Here is a 20,842-nt window from a genome sequence, read left to right as displayed (position 1 = left end):
ATGATCGTGATTCTTGAATGCTTCAAGCAACAATCCTCATGCCGATCAACATGAAACAAATTTAAGATGCAATGTGTCAGATCAGTAGCAGAAATAAAATATAGTGATGATGACCATGATGATAAAAAGACGAGATTGAAGACTTGGACAACGAGTTGGGAGTCGGTTTAAGCAACATGATAATACAATAAACCATTCAGTTGGGACTTCAACCCACCTCAAATTCCTAACTACTAGTCTTTCTGCATGCCAAAAGGCAAAATCATCATTGGGGATTAGCGTAGAACGACTCCGAGGCAAAGTTACGATGAAGACTATTTTTACTCTCCCGGTGCAGAGACCCCTTGCTTGAGCTTTTCCCTCTTCAACTTCTTTTTTGAGACTGGCTTCTTCTTCTTTGGCGGAAGGGTCTTCTGTGCATACATATAGAGAACATAGTTCCCGCCGAGGAAGAGCAGCAGAAGGCCCCCCACAACAAGCAGGACCACCAACCCTGGGTTCAACCCTTTAGCTGCTTGCTCCCTGATCACATTTCCCTGTTGATTCCACAAGTTAATAACACATCAAATAAAGGAAATGATGAGAAAGCAGCAGGAAAACATATTTGCATTAAACCATATTCATTCAAATGTTGTCATGATAAATTGGTTGGTTTTCAAAATCTGTCAATCAAACATCTTGATTTTCCACTGTTCGGAACATATAAGATTCACAGAACACATACCACCACTCCATGGGACAAAGGCGATACAGTAGGTAAAAATAAAAACTTTTGACATTTTACAACATTAACACATCATTCAGATAGTGGGCACAGACCAATTTAATCAATTTAAAAATCCATATATGCAATGCCAGAAGTCAGTAAAGATGTTTTAAATCAATTTTCGGTAATCAAGCTGTTTTCTGATTATCATTCAGCTCTTGTGATAGCAAGACATTATACATTCAATCCATAGTACAGACACAACAGCAGTTTCTCCCTGAAAAATCAATACCACAATAACATTAAGCTTTCTGTGTGCAAATATAACACATGAAGAGAATGAAAGCCTTCCAGCTGAAAACATGTGATGAATCACTAACAAGCAAATACTATGTGCATGTGAAATTGGGTTATCAAAATATCCAAAGGGAGCTTCCCTAGCACTTAATTTAAATCATTTGTTATGTACATTTTCAGCTAATTATTCTTCCATAGGTAGCCACCAGAAGAAAGCTGGTGGTTCTAAAGAAATATCCCAACAGCGCTTAATAAGAATAAAAGGCAACAATCTAAAGATGGTATTTTCCTTCACCGGAAGAGGAAAAGGCTCATTGCTCAAACATGATATCATCTCTCCTAGAAATGAATGGAGATGAATTTGTTGATTTTTTAAAGATATTTGATGTGATTAACTGATTATCTTCCAGCATTAGCTGCAAGTACAGTCTTCACTCTTCAGTATCTAAACCACATCAGTGAGGGGTTTAAAATGATCTACAACTTTAAGCCAATTAGTTAACGGAGGATATATGGTTTAGAATGTTCTCTCAAGCATCACACATTTTTTGCTATTCACAGCTATGTACCCAATCTATCCAAACGAGAAAATAAGTTTTAAATACAGATTTTGTCACTTAAAGATTTTCCAATTTCTTATGCACATGTCCAGGTAAGGCTGATAAAAAATTCAAATGTTGATTTCACTTGTTCATTAAGAAAAGCCAGTTACCAAAAGGAATTAAATCCAACTTAGTAGGATTAGGTATCCATGTCAAAAGCCAAGTTGCTAATATAATTGAGACAAGATCCATTTTTCTGGGAAATAAAGTACACCTTTTTACATTCAGAAAATGAAAACCTAGATAAGAAAACAAGGTCTAAGCAAGCAAGGAGAAGCTAGATATTGCAAAGCAAGGAGCTCCACTAAGTTGAGACCGAACTGACCTATGGATATATAGGAAATACAACTACAAGAGAGATGAAACTGAAAGGAAAGTAAAACAGAGGAATTCTACTACACAAGACTCGATCGGAGATCAATATGCTGTCTATCACATATTATTCTTAAATACTCAAGTAACGGAACAGTAAATCACGAAAAAAAAGGGCCAAAGTATATTAAAGACCAGCAACAACCCTTGACATGATGTAATTGGCATTCGAGAAAACTCAAGAAACATCAGATAGAATCTTCAAACAAACCCTTTTCCGTTAATATCGAATCACGGATCCCGCTAAATCAAATTAGCAACAAAACCATCGACAAAACTCCAAATCACAACCCAAAAGGATCATCACTAATCCGCTAATTCGCCCTAATACGACTATCTCAGAAAAGGCAATCCCTCGTGATCAAAACATTCTTTTTTTCCCCCAAAAAGATTCATGGCAGATCCAGAAATTACACATGAGATCAAAGCCTAGACGCAATCCAGGCACCAACAACAACTCAAAAACAAAAGGACGACGAAGCCTTACAGCTGCATCCGAGTACTGTTCATCCATGGCGACGGATCTCACCAAAATCCCGTCCCTTTTCCAGTCGCAAGAACTCGTTAGACACTGGCAGATAACAAAATCAAGAATCGGAAAGAAAAACCCAGGAATAGACAAGAAAATTTCGTACTCGCGGAGATTACGATCCGAGTGGATCTGCGGCGGTACGAATCGAGGAAGGAAGCAACGAATCCGTAGAGAAGATGAACGAGTACCCAACAAATATTTTACGCAGTGGCCGTGCTCTACCTACTCCCTGCCCCCGCGTGTACGTGTGTGTATATATATATATACATATATATATGATGAGCACCTCATTTTATTCTGGTGGATATTGGATCGGTCAATAAAAGATCCGAAACAGACCCGGTCCACGATACCGAGACCCGAGAGGAGAGCAAAACCCTAGTTGTCAAGGCGTATAAAAGAGCGCGCGCAGGCACACCACGACGCTAAGGCCGGCCGAAGCGGACGACGAGTCTTTTGGGAGAGGTGTTGAAGGAGGCGAAGGCCGTCGCCATGGTGTCAGGGTCAGGGCTGTGCGCGCGGCGAGTGGTGGTGGACGCGCGCCACCACATGCTGGGCCGGCTGGCGTCGATCGTGGCCAAGGAGCTCCTCAATGGTCAGCGCGTGGTGGTCGTCCGCTGCGAGGAAATCTGCCTCTCCGGCGGCCTTGTCCGCCAGAAGATGAAGTACCTACGCTTCCTCCGCAAGCGCATGAACACCAAGCCCTCCCACGGCCCCATCCACTTCCGCGCTCCGGCCAAGATCCTCTGGCGTACCATCCGTGGGTAATCAAACGTCTTTCTTCCACATATGGCATTGTTAAGATCCAATCGTGCCGAAAGTTCCTTTATTTGAATGGATTTGGTGATTAAGAGATTTACTTATACTTCATGTTTTCCATTTTAAGGATGATTCCTCACAAGACCAAACGTGGGGCTGCGGCATTGGCAAGGCTAAAAGCGTACGAGGGGGTGCCACCACCGTATGATAAGATAAAGAGGATGGTTATTCCAGACGCCCTCAAGTATGGTGTACTTGTTCAAATAATTTCTAGAAATGCATTGATGTTGTATCATCTTGTTCATGAAATGGTGTGTTGCTTTTAGGGTATTGAGACTTCAGCCTGGGCATAGGTACTGCTTGCTAGGTCGACTCTCATCCGAGGTTGGGTGGAATTATTATGATACCGTTAAGGTGAGATTGAATTGACTCAATGTTCTCTCTTTTATGTTTTAACCTTAATCACAAATGTGCCTTATACTGTTGCTTGGTTCCTTTGTATCATTTGTGGTAGCTATTTGTTGATTAAGATTCAAGCTTTTCTTTTCCTTAATTTGGCAAGTTGCTACATTTTTACTATTTTGGTAATAGATGATTTGATCTCTGCATTAGTGATCATAGCTTAGTATCTTCTAACTGATAAGGAGCCTGTTTTGACTTAGGCTGTGATGTCTTTGTTTTTCTTCATTGTCTGGGATTCAGAGTGAAATTGGATTCAAGGTGAAACTATTGGTTGTATCTCGATTCCCTTATTCAATATGACCATAATGGTTTTTCAACATCTAAGGTTTTATTTCATATTAGATTATTTTTGTGCAATTTCAAGCTAACATCCCAACTATTTGCATGGGAATGCTCTAATTGCACTTTGCTTGGAAATTTGAGATAATGTCTGGACTGCAACCCATGGAAAAAATTACATATTTACTTGAGCTGACTCACTGGTTACCAATAAATTGACTCTTAAAAAATCCCATTTTTGATGATCTTTACAGCCTGCATTGCAATCCATTGTTTTCAGAGATGCATTTCTGTGAGATGCTGACAAACTTTTGATTTTAGTGCTATTGTTGTAAATGGTCTTCATTCCTTGGTCATTATTTTTTAATCTCACAAATACAGAATACGTTTCATCTGTCTTGTTAGCCATAATGAATGCCTGTCTGGTGCAAAGCTATCAATTGACAAAGTTAGAATTTTTCTCTAGTTTGTTATTGTCAGCTGTATGCATAGTTTGAACTGCACATGTATTCATTTGTTTTAACTTCTATAGATTAACTTATTAATAACCCATCTGGCCTCTCCTTATGTGTATATGTACTGTGTGTATATAAATCTGTTTTTGAGTTTGCGTCCTGTTTCGAGGTTGCCTATGGAAGCATCATACATGGAACAGCTCCTTTTTTTGCATTCTTAGGTCCTGAAATATATTTAGGAGAACTTCATTTTGTACATTTTATTGCATGGCAAGGCTAATGAAGATGAGTTCACTTCAGAATACATTAGTTGAGAGTATAACATGCTTTTGTATTGTTGTTTTGATTTTGTCAAGCAGTTTGCTTTCTTGTTTGTACTTGTTGTATGCATGACAAGGCTAATGAAGATAGGTTGCTTCAGAAGATATAAAATAAATTGATAGTATAACTGCATTTATTATTCTTTCTTTCAGTTTGTCCTACAGTTTACTACCCCTTGGAAGGAGTTGCTTGAGATGTCCTTCTGAGGTTTCAGAGTTCTTATTGCTGTGCAAAACCTAGTTACTGTATGGTTTAATTGACCAAACGTGCAAATGATGTGTGTACAGGAGCTGGAGGCAAAGAGGAAAGAGAGGGCCAAGGTGGCTTATGAGAGGAGAAAGCAGCTCACAAAGCTTAGATTGAAGGCAGAGAAGACCGCCGAGGAGAAGCTTGGTTCTCAGCTCGACATCATTGCTCCTTTGAAGTACTGAGTTGATTACATCACGTCACTTCTTTTTTTTTTCCCATAAATTAGCAGCCTGACTGTCATTTTTATTTAGCCAGACTAAAATTTATCGTGCTTTCGTTGTGTAACCTGCGACTTCGGTTTTCTTCAAAATAAACCTTGTGTTGGATGTTAACTATCGACCCTTAATTAATTGGCTTTCTATATAATTACATTGATAAGATCAGGAGTATGGGAACGAAGGGTTGGTTCATAAGTCCGTCGGAAACGGTAAAATATGTCTATCGTTCAAAATGAATAATTCCTCGTAAGCTTATAGGTCGCATTAATAGTTGATCGATTAAATGATCCCTTATAAGATTGACACTAGAAGGAAGGTTCGAGATCTGCACATCGATTGAGCAAAACTCACTCCCTAGTCTCATATTGATTGAGGAGCATGAGAATTAATGATTCATAAGTCTGTCAAGTCTCTCTTAATCTGAAATGATAAAATTGATAGGTACATCCATCGTCCAAAGTGCATAATTCTTTACGAGGTTGGTAAATATATATATATATATTCTGTGTGTGTCCACATAATAGAACGTTGGTAATCAGTACCTGCAATAGTTTTTATAGGGCCAGAGAATGGAGACAGGTTTAACCATAAGTAAAACTGTTGTATACCATACTCATGTTCGAGCAAAATAAAATAAAGACCTATTGGTGATGTCAGTTCTATGCGATATTTAATGATCAAATGATCAAAACTATGTATCATCAGTGACATAAAATCATTGAAAACCAAAATTAATAATAAATCTTTTTTCCAGTGAACTACATTTGGAACATACAAAAATTTCATTGGGAGTCACATGGTTATACGTGCCAAATGGAAGTGAGACCATCCAAAATGTCCAAAATTGAATAACGTAAATCTACAAGTTTTAACTTACAATAGGCCACACAAGCGTGGCCTGGAGCAGAACTGCTTCCCATTGGCTTTAACAAGAGCCACTACTCCGGCCGTCAACCCAGCCCAGAGTACAGAAGAAATAAAATGTTGTGTGCTGCGCCCCACTGGTAACAAAATATAGTCAACAACACAAGAACAAGTTGAATAAATTATATATATATATATATATATATATATATATATATATATATATATATATATATATGCAAGAAAAATGAAAATACAAGCAAAATTGCAGATAGACCTTGATTTAGTGTGAACGTTGTCATTGTGAGACCTCCCACGATGAGAGCCGAGGCGACTGGAAGATACTGATTGCGGATGAATAATAAAGCATGCTTAATAAAAGAACACTTAAGCAGAAAACAGTTCAAGATAACTAACCCAAATGACCTTCACAATAAATTCCTAATAGACAAAAAATAAGCTATTAAGACAATGCATGAATGGCTCACTGATAATGATTCAAACCCATTAAGCTGGAAAGGAGAGGGACCACTTCGGCTGATGGTATAACGACCGCTAATGAGATCTAATGCATCCTGTGAGGCATCGTAAATGAATGTGTGAGACTTCACTCTTCCAATTTTTTCCAGTTTACAGGCTTACAGTAAAGGTGAAATGCTAAAGATGTAATAAACAGTCTAATATAGATTTAACAATAAATATTGCTCATTGGAATTGCATACTTGTCGAATGCCATCTTGAAAGTTATTCAAGTAATATCGTGTGAGAGCACTGATTCCATCCTTTATCATTCCACTTACAGTCTGTCTTCCATATCTGAATATGATGAAGCCAGCAAGTTAGCATCCAGCAAGTTAGCATCAGGTGTTTGCATTTTCGGCAGATTGACGGAAAAATGATAGATCAAAAACTTTACCGTACTAGGTCCCCTTTCAGGGCATGAGTTCCAGCATATTCCAAGCTTATCTCATCTCCATGCTCAGCCCATACTAACATATATGACAACATAAGAGACTACAAATTCAACAAGAAAAGCTTGTGATGCAAAATATACTGCAGAAATTTCCTTACATATCTTGAACTTTTCATAGATGTCACTATACATGGATATACATTCACTTGATGAAAATGCCCCCATTTGCTGCAGTTGTAAATTCAATGATTTCCTAGCCATGTAACTCTGCAAGCAGGAAAGAAGGTTCTGAGACTTATTCAACAACAAAATTCAGATACAATGGAAGACACTTATTTCATTTTTTTTTCCAGCAGTTACAGAGAACAACATGAAGATCAGAAGGCCTCATAAAAAATGTTGAAAATTTCTTTATGATCTACATTCTAAGAATTTGGAAATGGAATGACCATAATGGATAGATACTCAACAGCACCATCTTACAGTAACTAAATTGGGTGCTATAACTTCAACTCGTCATACTGGATGGATTACATAAAGATATCTTTCTCCCAAATCTAAGATTTGGCTCAAAAAGGCTATTACATTCTGCATACATGTTGCCTACAGTGTCAGCTGCAAATGACTAATTCATACTGAAGATCTATTGCAACTGCAATATCTATAAGTCAAAAGATATAACTGATTTGATTGGCTGCTCCAATTCAATGAACTGATGGTGCCTCATGTGTGATAATTGTAATTTTTCGAAAAAAATCATGAGTGCAGGCTGTTCCATCAAACTTTGATAAGAAGAGATTTCTACGTCTGATTAGAGAGGGAAAGTACTTGATTGATCATTATCATCCATCAAAATTTCAAAAGTAAGGAGTACAAAATAAATTGCATCATATAAACTGAAAAACATGTGATTGACTTAAAATGATAAGCATCTGATGGCAATTAGTGATATTGTCAAAAGATTCAGAAGAATAAATGTTTTGTAAGCAGTTGAAATCCTGTTCATGATGAAACATTGCTTATCAAAACCTAAAGAATTACTTGATGGATGACCCTTTCGGCATCCCTTCCATGTCTCTTTTTCTTTTTCTTGAGGCAAAGGGTAGGCAACACATATCCAAGACTCTAACAATGAACATACTTATAGCATTTAAATTTCTTTGAAAGTAGTTTTTTGGAAACGCCAACAACTTTGCAATAAAGATTTCAGATGATATGATGGCGTACATCTATGTCAACATGCACAAGAATCATATGTTGACTTTGTGACAATGCTCCATTCATAACCAACACAACAATGAAAACTCGGCTATACTCAGCTACAATGGATATCATGGAAATTTGCTTAAATCTATACAGAAATGACAACATGACCAATTTGCAAAGTCACCTATCTTAGCCTAGTTCACTGGGGTTCTTATTTCTCTTCTTTTGTTTGTACTGCTACCAAGATTCTAGATTCTGTAACACATCAATTCTTTATCATCTCTATCACAGGAAAGCAGTCTCTTCAAATAGCTCACTATATATGATTCAAAATTCAAAACCAAGTGAAGCACCATAGTTTGATTGATGATTCTTAATTTCACCCCGATCCACATATACTGGACAATATTTACTGGTCCAGATGTGAACCGGAATATCGACTGCCCCTTTTTGGGCAGTTCAGGTCTGTCCAATACACAGGTTATGGCTTCATAAGCCCACCTAGGTCCTTTTTTAACTGACAGCCGGAAGTGCATTTTCAACTAACTCCCGGCTCCCAGATTGCTCTCGCTTGCAAGTCACGTTTGTGTTTGGGCAAATGGGACCGTGCAGTAGTCCTTTTCTCCTCTCTACTTTGTGAACAGTGGCATGTTCATGAGATACCAGTTACATAAGTAATAAGCATTAAAATAATGTTGCAATCATGAAGCTAGTGCCAGAAAAATCCATAGACATGCCAAAATAGATGGGGAGAAATAAAAAAAGCAGACAAAAATAAGACAAAGTTGAAAGAAAATTAGATCTGTGTAAGATCTTCTGAATTATACCAAATTTGTTTCACAAGATTGCATAAGATATGCACCTAACATTGATCCAGTTCACTGAAGTTTAGTGATCTACGGTCCCAAATTCCTCCGAGATTTTAAACACAATAAAATTGAGATCAGAATTTCCTTCACAAACCTGGGTAACATTTGTCCGATCCAGGCAATCAACACAATTAACCCTGAGAATTCCATTCTGCTCTATTAGTATTTCCCCATCAGTATTGATCAAAAGATATCTGCTCAGCTGGCACAATAATGCAGTAAGAAAATATTACTTGCAAACAATTACAGCTGACATTCAGGATGGCAAATGAAACATTATCTGGGAATACAATTGCATTAGAAATCAGAGCTGATACTTTGTTTAACTAAATTACCCTTGGCTTTCCACATTTTCTTTGATTTGATCATAAAGAAGTTGCAAGTTATCAAAATTCCCTTTGGCACATGTATGATGAAAATCAAAAGGCACATATCTGCGAGACAGAACATACTAAAGCAATCAATTATATTGAAAAATGACCATCTAAACTAGAATAGAAGAAAATAATGTACACAGAACTCATGATATGCAACTTCCATTCATTGTCCACATATTATCCTCTTTATTCAAGCTTACTTTTGTAACTGCAATAAAAAGAAAAAGAGAACCCTAGTACTTAGGAATGGGAGCCTCCAACATGGATAAAAGATCCAAATGACAACAACAGTTTTAAGTAATACTAGGAAGTCATAAGACTGATAAAGGATGCAGCTGTGAAAGACGATGATAAGGAATTTTGAGAATAGATTCCAAACAGATCGATTAAACATGATTCTTGCTAATTTTATTACTTTTTTTATGTTTTTGAATTGTTAACTACAAATGGATCATATCATACCTAGCCTTCATAATCACTGGCCATGGTACTTCATTTATATACACTGATCAGCCAGATGAACTCATACACATAGATGCTGCCATCAGATCCACATTTTAACCATGCATGGTAAGTCAAACATTTAGTTTACCTCCATAGTTTTGGTTAGTCTATAAAATAGATTTGTCAATTCAGTACATAACATAGAATTTAATCTAATGACTATCACTTCCATAGCATAAAATCAAGAGCTGTTGTTCTATTAACCCATTATTTTTAAAAATATTGGTTTTCATAGTTGAGGTGATTCTTTGATGGTGAATGTGTATGCAATTTGACGGGTGCAATGAATAGAAATAAGTTCTCTTAGCTATCCAACTAACTTGTGTAATTGTTGTTTACCATATATTTAAAAGTTAACACTATGGTCCTTCAAGAGAACTTAATACAAACTGAGCCTTCTTAAGAAATTCATTAATGATAATGTTTCATCAAAGACATTGTATAACCATCTCCAGAAGTGGTTATAAGCAACCAGGTTAATGAATGTGAGGAAAAGATAAAATTCAGCTGCTTAATACAATAATAGTGATTGACATAATTGAATTCCCAAATACTTATAGAAAGTAACTCTGCCAATACCTACAATACGGAAGTTTTTCCATCTCAGCAGCAAATGCATCACTGAGCCGACCTTCATCGCCTTCCTGCAAAACCATCAAGTAAAATTAAGGGAAGGATTATCAAGATTAGGTTATATCCTTCAATAATTTTCCTCCCTGCACTGAAAAGAGTTCAACCAATAGAGAATACCTTGCAATGTTCGGTACTTATCAATTACCAGAATTTTTTTTTTTCTTGGCTAATAAGCTTTGTATATCTAACATTCTCTCTTAATTTTCCAGAATTTTCCATGTTCACCTTAATTTGTTGGCATTTAGGAAAACCTTCAAAAGTTTGCTTAGATTGCCTAGACACTTATATACATCTTGTAACACACCAATTAGCATTTGGAGCTATATGACAAATCCCCCTCACCCAAAGCTGCCAAGAACCTGTCACCAAGTATTTAAAGTTCCTGACACCAAGTAATAAAACAATGTAGGGTTTAGGATATGATTGTAAAACACTCTATAACAGTGCTGACAGTACAGGTCAGGTTAGAATAATTTCTTGTGAGCTAAATCTCCTAAAGAACAACTATTCTGATGAAAAGTTAGCATGTAAAACAAAAAACTCCCTGACAAGTACTGTACAAAAAATATTATAGATTTTGTTAGCAATGTATAAGAATGCATATAAGCCACACTTAACTGATAAAGAAACACTTGAACTATATCTAGAGTTATAAAATGTCAACACCAATCAGTAGTTAAAATAAAATCATTCCATTCATTATGACATACTAATGATGTTATTACCTGATTATAATGAAATACATCAACCCAATAACTTGGATATACGAGTGTGTGCAACATAACATACCTTGATCCATGTTAACCCACATGGAATGATCCAAGAGGTCTTCTAGTACCAACTTTATCGACCTAGCCCAATAGATCACTGATCTAATAACTTATATATAACTTGTCTAGATTCACATGAACTAAAATAATAAGCATAATTTATTAATAGTAGATAAGTAGACCCATCTAGCCATACATACTAGTCTAACCAATCATCAATTCCTGATGTGGGACTATCAGGACATCAGACAGGGCATGTATCAAAAATGAAATTCTCAAAGATAAGATAAAATATCATAAGAAAGATAAAAAGAGCAAACCAAAACTTACTTTATCAGTCAAGTCAATAGCAATCGTCTCCCCATACCTTTGCATCACATCACGAAAGTGGCGCTCAACAACCTTTGGCTACGAGAAACAGGTTTAAATATAATTTGTGGAAGAAATTTCACAATTTGCAGTATGCCAGTGTGACATTCTTACCGTTTCATCATGATTAATAATATTGAGCCGTGGTTTGTAGCTTAAGTCAACAATTTGCTCCCACAGAAGTGGAATAGAACCCCGAATCTAAAATACATATAATGAGCCATAAAGGAAAACCCAATGCAGTTCTTTAATGAGGTAACACATTACAACACTAACAAACATGGAAACCTAAAGAAATATCATTGACTTGTTAGCATATGCATGCCTGTAAAGTAGAAGATAACAAAAACTGTGAAGGACGGAGACAGTATTTGTACCTATTAACCCCTTTTAAATTTTTTACATGACTGTGTGCTTAAAAGGTCCCTTCTGTTTTGCTACGGAAGCAAGAAGAAGATCTCACTAAATGTCAGAAGCAATGTAAACATCAACCTTCAAGAGTATATTCCTTCTCTTTTTGAGATCAAGTTTTTTCTTATACACCTCAGAAGTAAAAAAAAATTATGCATATCAGATGAAAATAAACAAAGTAACCATGCTCTATTCAAACCTAGCCATCAGAAAGTTCATAAATATGTAACAGCTAGTGTATCATTATCCTGCGCTTTTAGTTTTTTCTACGTGTATTAATCTGAAAAATTCCATGAACACATATGTGTGCCTATAAGAGTCATATCCATATATTTTGACTATCAAAAAAGCACAAATTCATTTTTGAAATCATATTCTAGGATGATTACTCTTTCTCCATTGATTTACTTACTGCCACCACGATGGACATATATGGTATTTTAGACAAGAGTCATCCTTCTAATTCCCCAATGCCATAATCATGTTGTTTAAATCAGCTGGCTTATAATCACAAAGTTATTAAAAACCACATCGAAAACATGGCTGATCACTGATTATCATGCCAAGCATATTCATGAACCATAATATAAAGCAACAAAACTATTAAATGATGTAAGTCTCAGCTGCTTTTGCTTCATGTGATATTTGTTACAAAAATGTAACTGATGCTTTGTATTGGACATTATCATTTGTCAGATTGGTTTGCTACAGAGTTGATTATTTTTCTCAAGAAACAAGCAAAATGCTTGCAAACAGAAGCTTCATACATGACCTCCTGAACATGATGACCATCATGAGATTTGCTAACCTATGTTTGTGCAATTAGACAACAAGATCACCTGTAAAAACGATGACTTATAACCTTCAAACTCTAGAATTTGTTCAGTCTCAATAAAATTAGCAGTGGATCCTTCCAGATTTGCTCCTCTTCTCCACATTCTAGTTCCTGGATTTTTTTAAGAACCATAATGGGCATACCACATCAAAATTTAACCAAGATCAAGCAATAATGCGCATATGAACATCAGCATATATTTTTTGCTTCCATGTAATCAGACAAACAAATACACATGCCAATGCTCTGTGTTCAACCATACCTAGACGACGGTTGCACCTTCTTGAGATCAATGTGATTCTGGCAGGTGAATCTTTAAGGGTGAATTGCACAGACTGAAAGCCTAATCCAATGTTAAGAAAACTTCTCAAGTATCTTGACATGAAAAAAGATAGCTAAAGAGGCAACTTGTGTAAAAATGCAAAAGTTCATCCAGCAACCCACCAATTAAATTGGCAGTCATGCACATGCACTGAAGTATGGGGTAACATGTGAACTCACATTTGAGAAAATGTACTATAAAAACAAATGCATACAAACAAGACAAGCTAATATATGGAAAGAGAGCAACTTCACAAATATTCATTTTATGAATGACAACAACTAACTCAGGATATTTCCTTGTATCGCAGGAATGGTAAAGGCATCAAGCTGCAAAAATATCCAGAAAGACATGAGTACTTGAGATAACACAATTGGCATCGTCAGAGAACTTCAGTTACAATATCTGTTACCTTATTCTCAATAAGCTCCTCCATCAAACTGTGATTCCATATAAAGCGTGGGTCAGCCTGTAGACGAGAAAAACTGAACTTATGTACATAAAATAAATCTCAATGGCAAGAAAAAGCCATGTAGCTGACCACAAATAGTTGAGGCATTATGGCTTTTTATTGTTGTCACTGTAATTACATATAACTAATCATCAAGTGTGATCCCATAATAGTTGAGACTCTTTCACAGTCAAAATGATTCTATCATCTGAAGGATTTTCTAATGAACACCCTGATGAGCATATCGAACCTAATTATCTTAGAAGTTTCTCATAGTATTATTATATGATATCATTTCAAACAGGACAAGATGCACAAAACACAATAAGATATATATTGGACCCTGATTATTCAAAAAACAGGCAGCCTGGTGCAGGTTGTCTCTACAGGCAATTTATTATACTCATAAAACATGCACTACAACCTATCAAATTGTTGAAGGAATTTGAAGCATCCTTTTAGAAACTAAATGAACTGATTCAAATTTTGAAGGAAAATTGTACTCAAGAAAGAAGGCAGATGGACCTGGATTTTCATTTAGACATGGCCAACAAGAAAATTTGTTTATTCCTAACATAAGAATGTAGCACTAAAACAAACTAATAAATCACTGATTTTAATCCCAAAAAATAATTGTTTCCTGGAATCACAATGATGCACAATTTACTTATATTCCATATTCCAATCGAATTAAGAACCCCAAGATTATATATATGTATATATCATGCAAATTAAATTTTTAGAGTCTCCTACGTCTCTATATTATAACAAAGTTTCATGACTGATGAATTTTAGCTACCAGGGATATGGAGTAAATAAACAAATCATTGAAACGTGCTGAACATGTCACATAAGTAATCTGTCCTGTAATAAAAAATCCACACCAGCTGACCTGTTTCCACAGTGGCTTGTGCATCCTTTCTTCGGTCAACTTGCATGTCCTCTGTAAGCTAGAATTTCAGTCATTAGTTAAGCTTAGCATAATGAAATTTTAGTGTAATGGATACTATTGATACTTTACAATTACTACCAAGGAAACACTTGCAATACAGTAAATCTTGCATGACCATAATATAATGACTTCAAGAACCAAGTTCAAACGAGCTATCGTACTAGCATAGGCATATTACTTACTTGAGTGTTAAGTCCCTTTCATATGAATAATATAAACCAGGGGTCGATTCTATGGTTCTCAGAAGAGACATAAAGTAAGCCTCATCTCTTTTCTGCATAAAAGCCAAACCACGATTAGAAGAATGATCAGCTGATCAAAGAAACAGCAAACTGGAACTCTATCCTCCCTTCTATTTAGATTTTAGAGCATTTGATAGAATAAGCCTGTCAAGAATATCATAATGACTATAATCAAATTAAAAACCAATCAATTAATAAGTCATACTTCTTGAGAAGTTGAATGCTTTAAAGCCCCATTGCAGGACAAAAATCTCATTGATGTAACATGGAATACGGAGGAATTGAGATGAGTACCAACTTCCTTCCGAGAGGTAATAAGTAGCACATATGTTCCTGGATAAACATAGAACATTCAGCTCAAGTGAAAAAAAAATGAAGAAGATGATGATGAAAATATGAGCCGATGTATATCCAGGATTCCAATAAATGCATAAATTGTGACTGCTATGCGAGTCCAAGCTCCCAAGGATCATCATTCAGTATGATCCCTGATTTACAAAGTTCTTGGGAAAATCTACATAGATCCTAAGCACATTCACCAATATCAAATAAGAATGAATTTTTAAGAAATTGAGCTCATTTGATGCAGAATCTACAAATATGCGTTCTTGACAGGTGGACCCTGCATGTGGAGATTTTGTTCCACACATTTGAACACCATGGACAACAAAATAATGTAGATTCTGTTCCTGACATTGGAATGCCATGGGGAACAAAATAATCTTACAGCTAATCAAACTCACCCTCTAAGAATTTCCACTGACGTAGCAACAAAAAGAAGAAATTGGAAACATGGTTAGAACAACAAATACCAAAGTATATATGGTACTGAATAAATTTATCCTTCTCGGTCACTCCTAGCAAAACATTTCACATCACAGACAAATAATGAATATGACTCTGTTATATTCAAGTTCCATGTCTAAAACCTTGAAGCAACATGACATTTAATTTGCTGCTAAACTTGATACAACGTTTGGAACATACTATGTTTGGAAAATAAATTGATGATGGAAAGTACCTGCAATCAACCTGATAATCCCAAGCACTCCATAAATTGTTGAGACTCTAGAAGGAGTTAAAGAACTAAGATCTTCTGCATTGACAAAGAGGCATCAACACAAAGTGAATTATTTATCATTTATAATAGACTTCAAATATAAAACAAACTTGTTTCTCATTACATTAGGCAAAGTAATCAACATAGTATCTAATTTGCAAATATGTTAAATTAACTTCAATATCAAACCACAACAACCTAAATCAACAAAAACAACCTTTGACCTCAGAGTTAGATGCAGGGTCTTCTTGGCCTATTTCAACAAAATAAAGGTTTAAAATCGATAATTTGGAATAATAAATGAAAGGCATATATATCACTTTTTCAATTTTAATAGTCAAATAATATTATTCCAGCAGATGCATCACTTTTTCAATGTTAATTGACAACCGTCACTATTCCACCTACGATTATGAAGGCCAAAAAGAGAATGATCCAAGCTCAAGGGCACCCGGTAACGCAAATTCTGGAAAGTGAAAATTTTAGCAACCTTACCTGTGGGGGCGGAGGCTATTTCAGTGACTTGTACCCATGACAAGTAAATATCATGGAAGCAAATTAAACTGTCACACTGAAGCTCACACTCTACTACCCAACCAACAAGGTGGGTGTCAAATTTTATTTGCCAGCGCTCTATTGAGTGTGATATTATATAGACCTATTATGAAGTTTTGGTTCCTTCCCAACTCTTACCAGACATACTAAGATAAATTTGAGCTCCTCCTTCAGTTTCCTCACAGTGATTTGCATATTGAGTAAATTTTTCCTAAGTTCATCTTGATGCTTTCAGAATCTTTCACCTTCATCCCAAATCATTACTTGTTCTAGTAGTCCTTCAATCTTTTATCTGGTACCCAAGTCCCAAATTACTAGTGAATGATAACTTAACGGAATTAGATACACAAGTCGACAGCCAATCACAAAATTCACAAGAGACCAGTCAACGCTATGCGATCGCGGGATCGATAGGGAGAGAAGGGATCGGACTGACCAAAGAGAGGCTCGACAAGGCCATCAGAGCGGCCGATGGAGAAGGCGTGGTCTGGGCCGTCGGGATCGACGGATCGGATCACGTACCGGTCGGGGAACTCCAGGAGGCTGAGCTCCCGGCAACACAAGGCTCGCAGGGGTGGCCCTCCTGCTCCTCCTCCGCCATGGCCGCCCGGCTCCTCCCCTTCGCCCTCCATTCTTGACCCAAGAAGATGATCGCTGGTTCCTTCTTCTGGTCGAGGTCGTCGGGTCGGATACGGCGACGGGGAGTGCGGCCCGTGACGCTCGACGGGGCTCGACGGGGAGACCAAGCAAATAATAACACAACGCTATACTTTCCGCCACCGGCCTCCAGGTGTCTGAAACAGCGTTGTGTCGGTTTCCAAGGTGGACCCGGATATCCCGCCAATGAAAAGAACGGTATTGACTTGGGTGTCTCAAGGAAGCATCCATGATGAAGGATCAGCAACTTGATGAAGCTCAGCTGTCCAGATTGATGAAGTGCTACGTCATATGACGTCAATTGGCATTTTCGTTAATATTTTGTGGTTTCGTTAATGCGAATATAATGGTTTACATCTTCAAAATGTATATTATTGGATGAAATAATATTGAACTCAATCAATATATTAGGTATAATGCATTGATATATTAACATGTATAGATCTTCATAGAAATGACTTAAAACAAGTCATTTTTGTTGTGTTGTGTCGCTCGAGCTAAAATGACTAATATCTTACGTCACTCGTTATGATCGTTATAGGATATAGAAAAGGATTGATCAAAAAGATTATTTTTGACTATGAGAGTGAGCGATGAGTGACAAACGACAAGCAAAGCTCCGTCTTATTATTCGAGACGTAACAAGAAGTTGCTACCAATGATGAAAGCTTTTGATCAAATCATACGGTAACATCCAATAGGATGACAAGTACTACTCATATTAACAATTAATCATCAAAACAAAATATCAAATCATAATAAAAGAAATAAACATGTGTCACGTTAGAGCAAAGTCTTAGTGTCTAACATATATTAGAGTTGAAGGCGACTGTGTTGGAGCGGCCACCCATTCGTCCCATCCTACAAACATTGACGTGATTTGATGCACTCAGCATCGTCGTTCGATACAACAGAGCTCTTCCATGGAGATATGAGACAAAGGGGCCACCGTTGCGCCACTCTTCTTCCGCTCTCTCTCTTAAGCCGTCGAGAAGAAGAGACCGAGTCCGATGTTGTCATCCGATAGGAGATGATGATCTTAATCCAATACATGAAATTTAGATAGGTAAAATAGATCTTTTCTTTTATTTATAGTTTGTACACTCTTCTTCGGAGAGTCAGGACATGACAAGATCAATATAGTTTTGTCTATGGACTTTTGGGCTAAATTGTTTGAAGGTGCCTTTGGCATGGGGGAGGTGACACGAGATGTGTCTGGTATGTGAGTAAAGAACACAGGGAGCGCATCTCCTCGTGTCACAGCTCATGCCAGCCCTACAACGTGACAAGCGTTGCCAAATTGTCCTCATCGCCCGACCAATGGCATAGAATAGATGCCTCCCATGCAATCACCACACTTACCCCTCCTGCATCGCCGCCTCCTCCGACCAATCCTCACCACCATGGAATCCACCAAGGAAGAAGCAGATGTAGAAGACGATCAAGCGGCGGCGGCCGACCTCTCGTACCCACCCGTCTTCCTCCAGTCCAGAGGCGCCGGCCGTCTCCCCGCTTCGCTATGCACCAGCGCCGCGGTGATCGACGTCCCCGTGTTGGACCTCCATCGCCTGGATCCGGTCGGGCTGCGCGGCGCGTGCCGTGACTGGGGGCTGTTCCGGCTGGTCCACCACGGCATCCCGCCGCCGCTGTCGGCCGCGCTACAGGCCCAAGCCAGGGACCTCCTCTCCCTCCCTTTCGACGCCAAGAGGGCGCGGTTCTCCTCCCCCGGCCTCGCCTACTTCTGGGGCACGCCGGCGCTCACGCTCCACGTCAAGGACCTCAACTGGCTCGAGGGCCTCCATATCCCTCTCGGCCGCCTAAGCTCCAGCAGTTCCGCCGCCGAATTCGACGGCCTCGAGACCTTCTGGTACGAACGCTTCTGATGACCATACTGCAAGCATGTCTTATTACCTCTGGAGATCGGAATAATCGCATATATGCCCTTCGAACGCCAGCATGCCCCTCTCTCTTTGGTTTTGCATGTGTTCTTCGTCTTCTCCGGCGGAATCATTCGAGAAAGCCAATGCTTTTACTTACCTTCAGAGTTAGGGGACCGCAGCAATCACATGGCTAGTCAATGATTTCTGTATCGACCCTATCATCTTTCTAACGAGAGGGTTTGTTTAGGTCTTTGGTGGATGAGTATAAGCAACACATGGCTCGCATCGCAAGAACGCTGTTCGAAGCCTTGGCAGCCGATCTCAAGCTCGACGCCTGGGTGTCGGCTTCCTACCTGAATGAACACGACGGCACGTTTCGGATCTACCGGTACCCCAAGTGCGCCAGAGCCGACGACTACTTCGCCATGGAGGCCCACACGGACAGCTCGGTGTTGTCCGTCGTCAACCAGGACGACGTCGGCGGCCTGCAGGTCCTGCGCGACGGCGGCTGGTTCTGCGTGGAGCCGATCGCCGACACGCTTATCGTGAACTTGGGGGACATAATGCAGGCGAGTATCTCTTTCTCCGAGTCAGTCGAATAGCAGACGCCGGCTTGACGTCCCCCATGCTTGTGTCTTCCTAGGCGATCAGCGATGACGAGTACAAGAGTGTGGAGCACAGGGTGACGGTGAACAGGAGCAAGGAGAGAATCTCACTCTGCTACTTCGGCTTCCCGATGGAGGATGGCGTGATCACCAGCTCGAGGTACAGGGAGTTCACTTACAGGGAGTTCAAGGAGCAAGTGCAAGAAGACATCAAGCTCTCCGGGGCCAAAGTAGGGCTGGGGCGATTCAAGATCAACAATGAAAGCTGAACTGCTCAGCCTGTCAATCGTTTACTGCAATAAATAATTACAACCAAAATATAGTCATGTTCATGAATCTGTTTGCAAGCTGATGGCAGCACTTTAATGTGATCAAGTGTTAAACTATCAGATGAAGTGAGATCAATCAAAAATTTAAGATGGTACCGTGTGTTCTATGCTAAATTAGGATTTGATTTACAAACAAGGATCAATCATGATCGCCAATCATGAGGGGCTGCCTGCACACTTTTTAATGCAATCTTTTCTCATCATGATAATACGAGGATGGATCATGAATATCGATGATATTTTAGAGGCAATATATACTAATTATTTTCGTATATACGTTTATATATATATATATATATATATATATATATATATATATATATATATATATATATATATATATAATACAAATGGATATATTTGTAAATTCATTTAGGTCAAGCACGACGATATAACGGATATTAACCGCCTACTCCTGTTTTGATGGTTACGAATACTATTCGATCGAATCGCATTAAATTGGCCGAGAGAGAGAGAGAGTATGAACCTGGCCATTAAAGCCCTCATCGATTTGGGGGTGACGGGCGATGATGAGCTTTCGGGGAGACGGCGAAGCGGACGCGGGATCGTCTCGCCGGCCATCTACTCCCTCGATCCCTGCTCCGCAGCTGACACCACCGGCACCGGCGCCTCTTGCCCTTCGTACGATCGCCTCTCCCCTCCGATCCCGATGTCTACATGAGCATCCTGGTACCGGATCTACATGCCTGTCAGTCTCTTATGAAGATCTGCTTTCCTGGATTTAGATCCTTCCAGGAGCGTTGGCTTCTTGTAAATTTCTCTTGG

General features: G+C 38.4%; 4 protein-coding genes across 11 annotated transcripts; 2 read left to right on the top strand and 2 right to left on the bottom strand.

Annotated features, from left to right (window-relative positions):
• Positions 1–94: 94 nt before the first annotated feature.
• Positions 95–2,767, bottom strand: LOC135583209 (DNA-binding protein S1FA-like). Of its 2 annotated transcripts, none has more exons than XM_065172545.1 (3): positions 2,613–2,767; positions 2,465–2,519; positions 95–536 (listed from the first exon to the last, which is right to left on the bottom strand). In XM_065172545.1, the coding sequence occupies exons 2-3, from the start codon at positions 2,489–2,491 to the stop codon at positions 321–323; spliced, it is 243 nt and encodes an 80-aa protein (XP_065028617.1). In that variant the 5' UTR covers positions 2,492–2,519; positions 2,613–2,767; the 3' UTR covers positions 95–320. The 2 variants fall into 2 exon arrangements, with proteins under 2 accessions (XP_065028617.1, XP_009421389.1); XM_009423114.3 differs by having other exon boundaries at positions 2,465–2,548; positions 2,613–2,763.
• A 154-nt stretch (positions 2,768–2,921) lies between these two features.
• On the top strand, positions 2,922–5,366 carry LOC135651915 (large ribosomal subunit protein uL13w). The gene is made up of 4 exons (XM_065172544.1): positions 2,922–3,273; positions 3,396–3,512; positions 3,595–3,682; positions 5,073–5,366. Exons 1-4 carry the CDS (start codon positions 3,002–3,004, stop codon positions 5,214–5,216), a joined length of 621 nt encoding a protein of 206 aa, XP_065028616.1. The 5' UTR covers positions 2,922–3,001; the 3' UTR covers positions 5,217–5,366.
• A 604-nt stretch (positions 5,367–5,970) lies between these two features.
• LOC104000951 (phosphoinositide phosphatase SAC8) lies at positions 5,971–17,346 on the bottom strand. 7 transcript variants are annotated; one of them, XM_065172115.1, is made up of 20 exons: positions 17,022–17,342; positions 15,992–16,066; positions 15,176–15,303; positions 14,911–15,002; positions 14,669–14,726; positions 13,738–13,794; positions 13,621–13,654; positions 13,266–13,346; positions 13,008–13,114; positions 11,872–11,958; positions 11,719–11,796; positions 10,565–10,629; positions 9,440–9,538; positions 9,199–9,241; positions 7,188–7,296; positions 7,033–7,105; positions 6,839–6,932; positions 6,605–6,691; positions 6,394–6,460; positions 5,971–6,253 (listed from the first exon to the last, which is right to left on the bottom strand). In XM_065172115.1, exons 1-20 carry the CDS (start codon positions 17,215–17,217, stop codon positions 6,126–6,128), a joined length of 1,758 nt encoding a protein of 585 aa, XP_065028187.1. In that variant the 5' UTR covers positions 17,218–17,342; the 3' UTR covers positions 5,971–6,125. The 7 variants fall into 7 exon arrangements, with proteins under 7 accessions (XP_065028187.1, XP_065028186.1, XP_009421392.2 ...); XM_065172114.1 differs by having other exon boundaries at positions 9,199–9,298; positions 11,719–11,790; positions 17,022–17,341; XM_009423117.3 differs by having other exon boundaries at positions 9,199–9,298; positions 17,022–17,340.
• A 1,120-nt stretch (positions 17,347–18,466) lies between these two features.
• On the top strand, positions 18,467–20,152 carry LOC104000953 (gibberellin 2-beta-dioxygenase 8). The gene is made up of 3 exons (XM_009423121.3): positions 18,467–19,109; positions 19,370–19,691; positions 19,766–20,152. Exons 1-3 carry the CDS (start codon positions 18,577–18,579, stop codon positions 19,994–19,996), a joined length of 1,086 nt encoding a protein of 361 aa, XP_009421396.2. The 5' UTR covers positions 18,467–18,576; the 3' UTR covers positions 19,997–20,152.
• The last annotated feature ends 690 nt before the right edge of the window (positions 20,153–20,842 follow it).

The sequence above is a fragment of the Musa acuminata genome, chromosome BXJ3-10, assembly GCF_036884655.1.
Source record: "Musa acuminata AAA Group cultivar baxijiao chromosome BXJ3-10, Cavendish_Baxijiao_AAA, whole genome shotgun sequence".
Lineage (NCBI taxonomy): Eukaryota > Viridiplantae > Streptophyta > Magnoliopsida > Zingiberales > Musaceae > Musa > Musa acuminata.
This window is presented reverse-complemented; position numbering and strand designations above follow the sequence as displayed.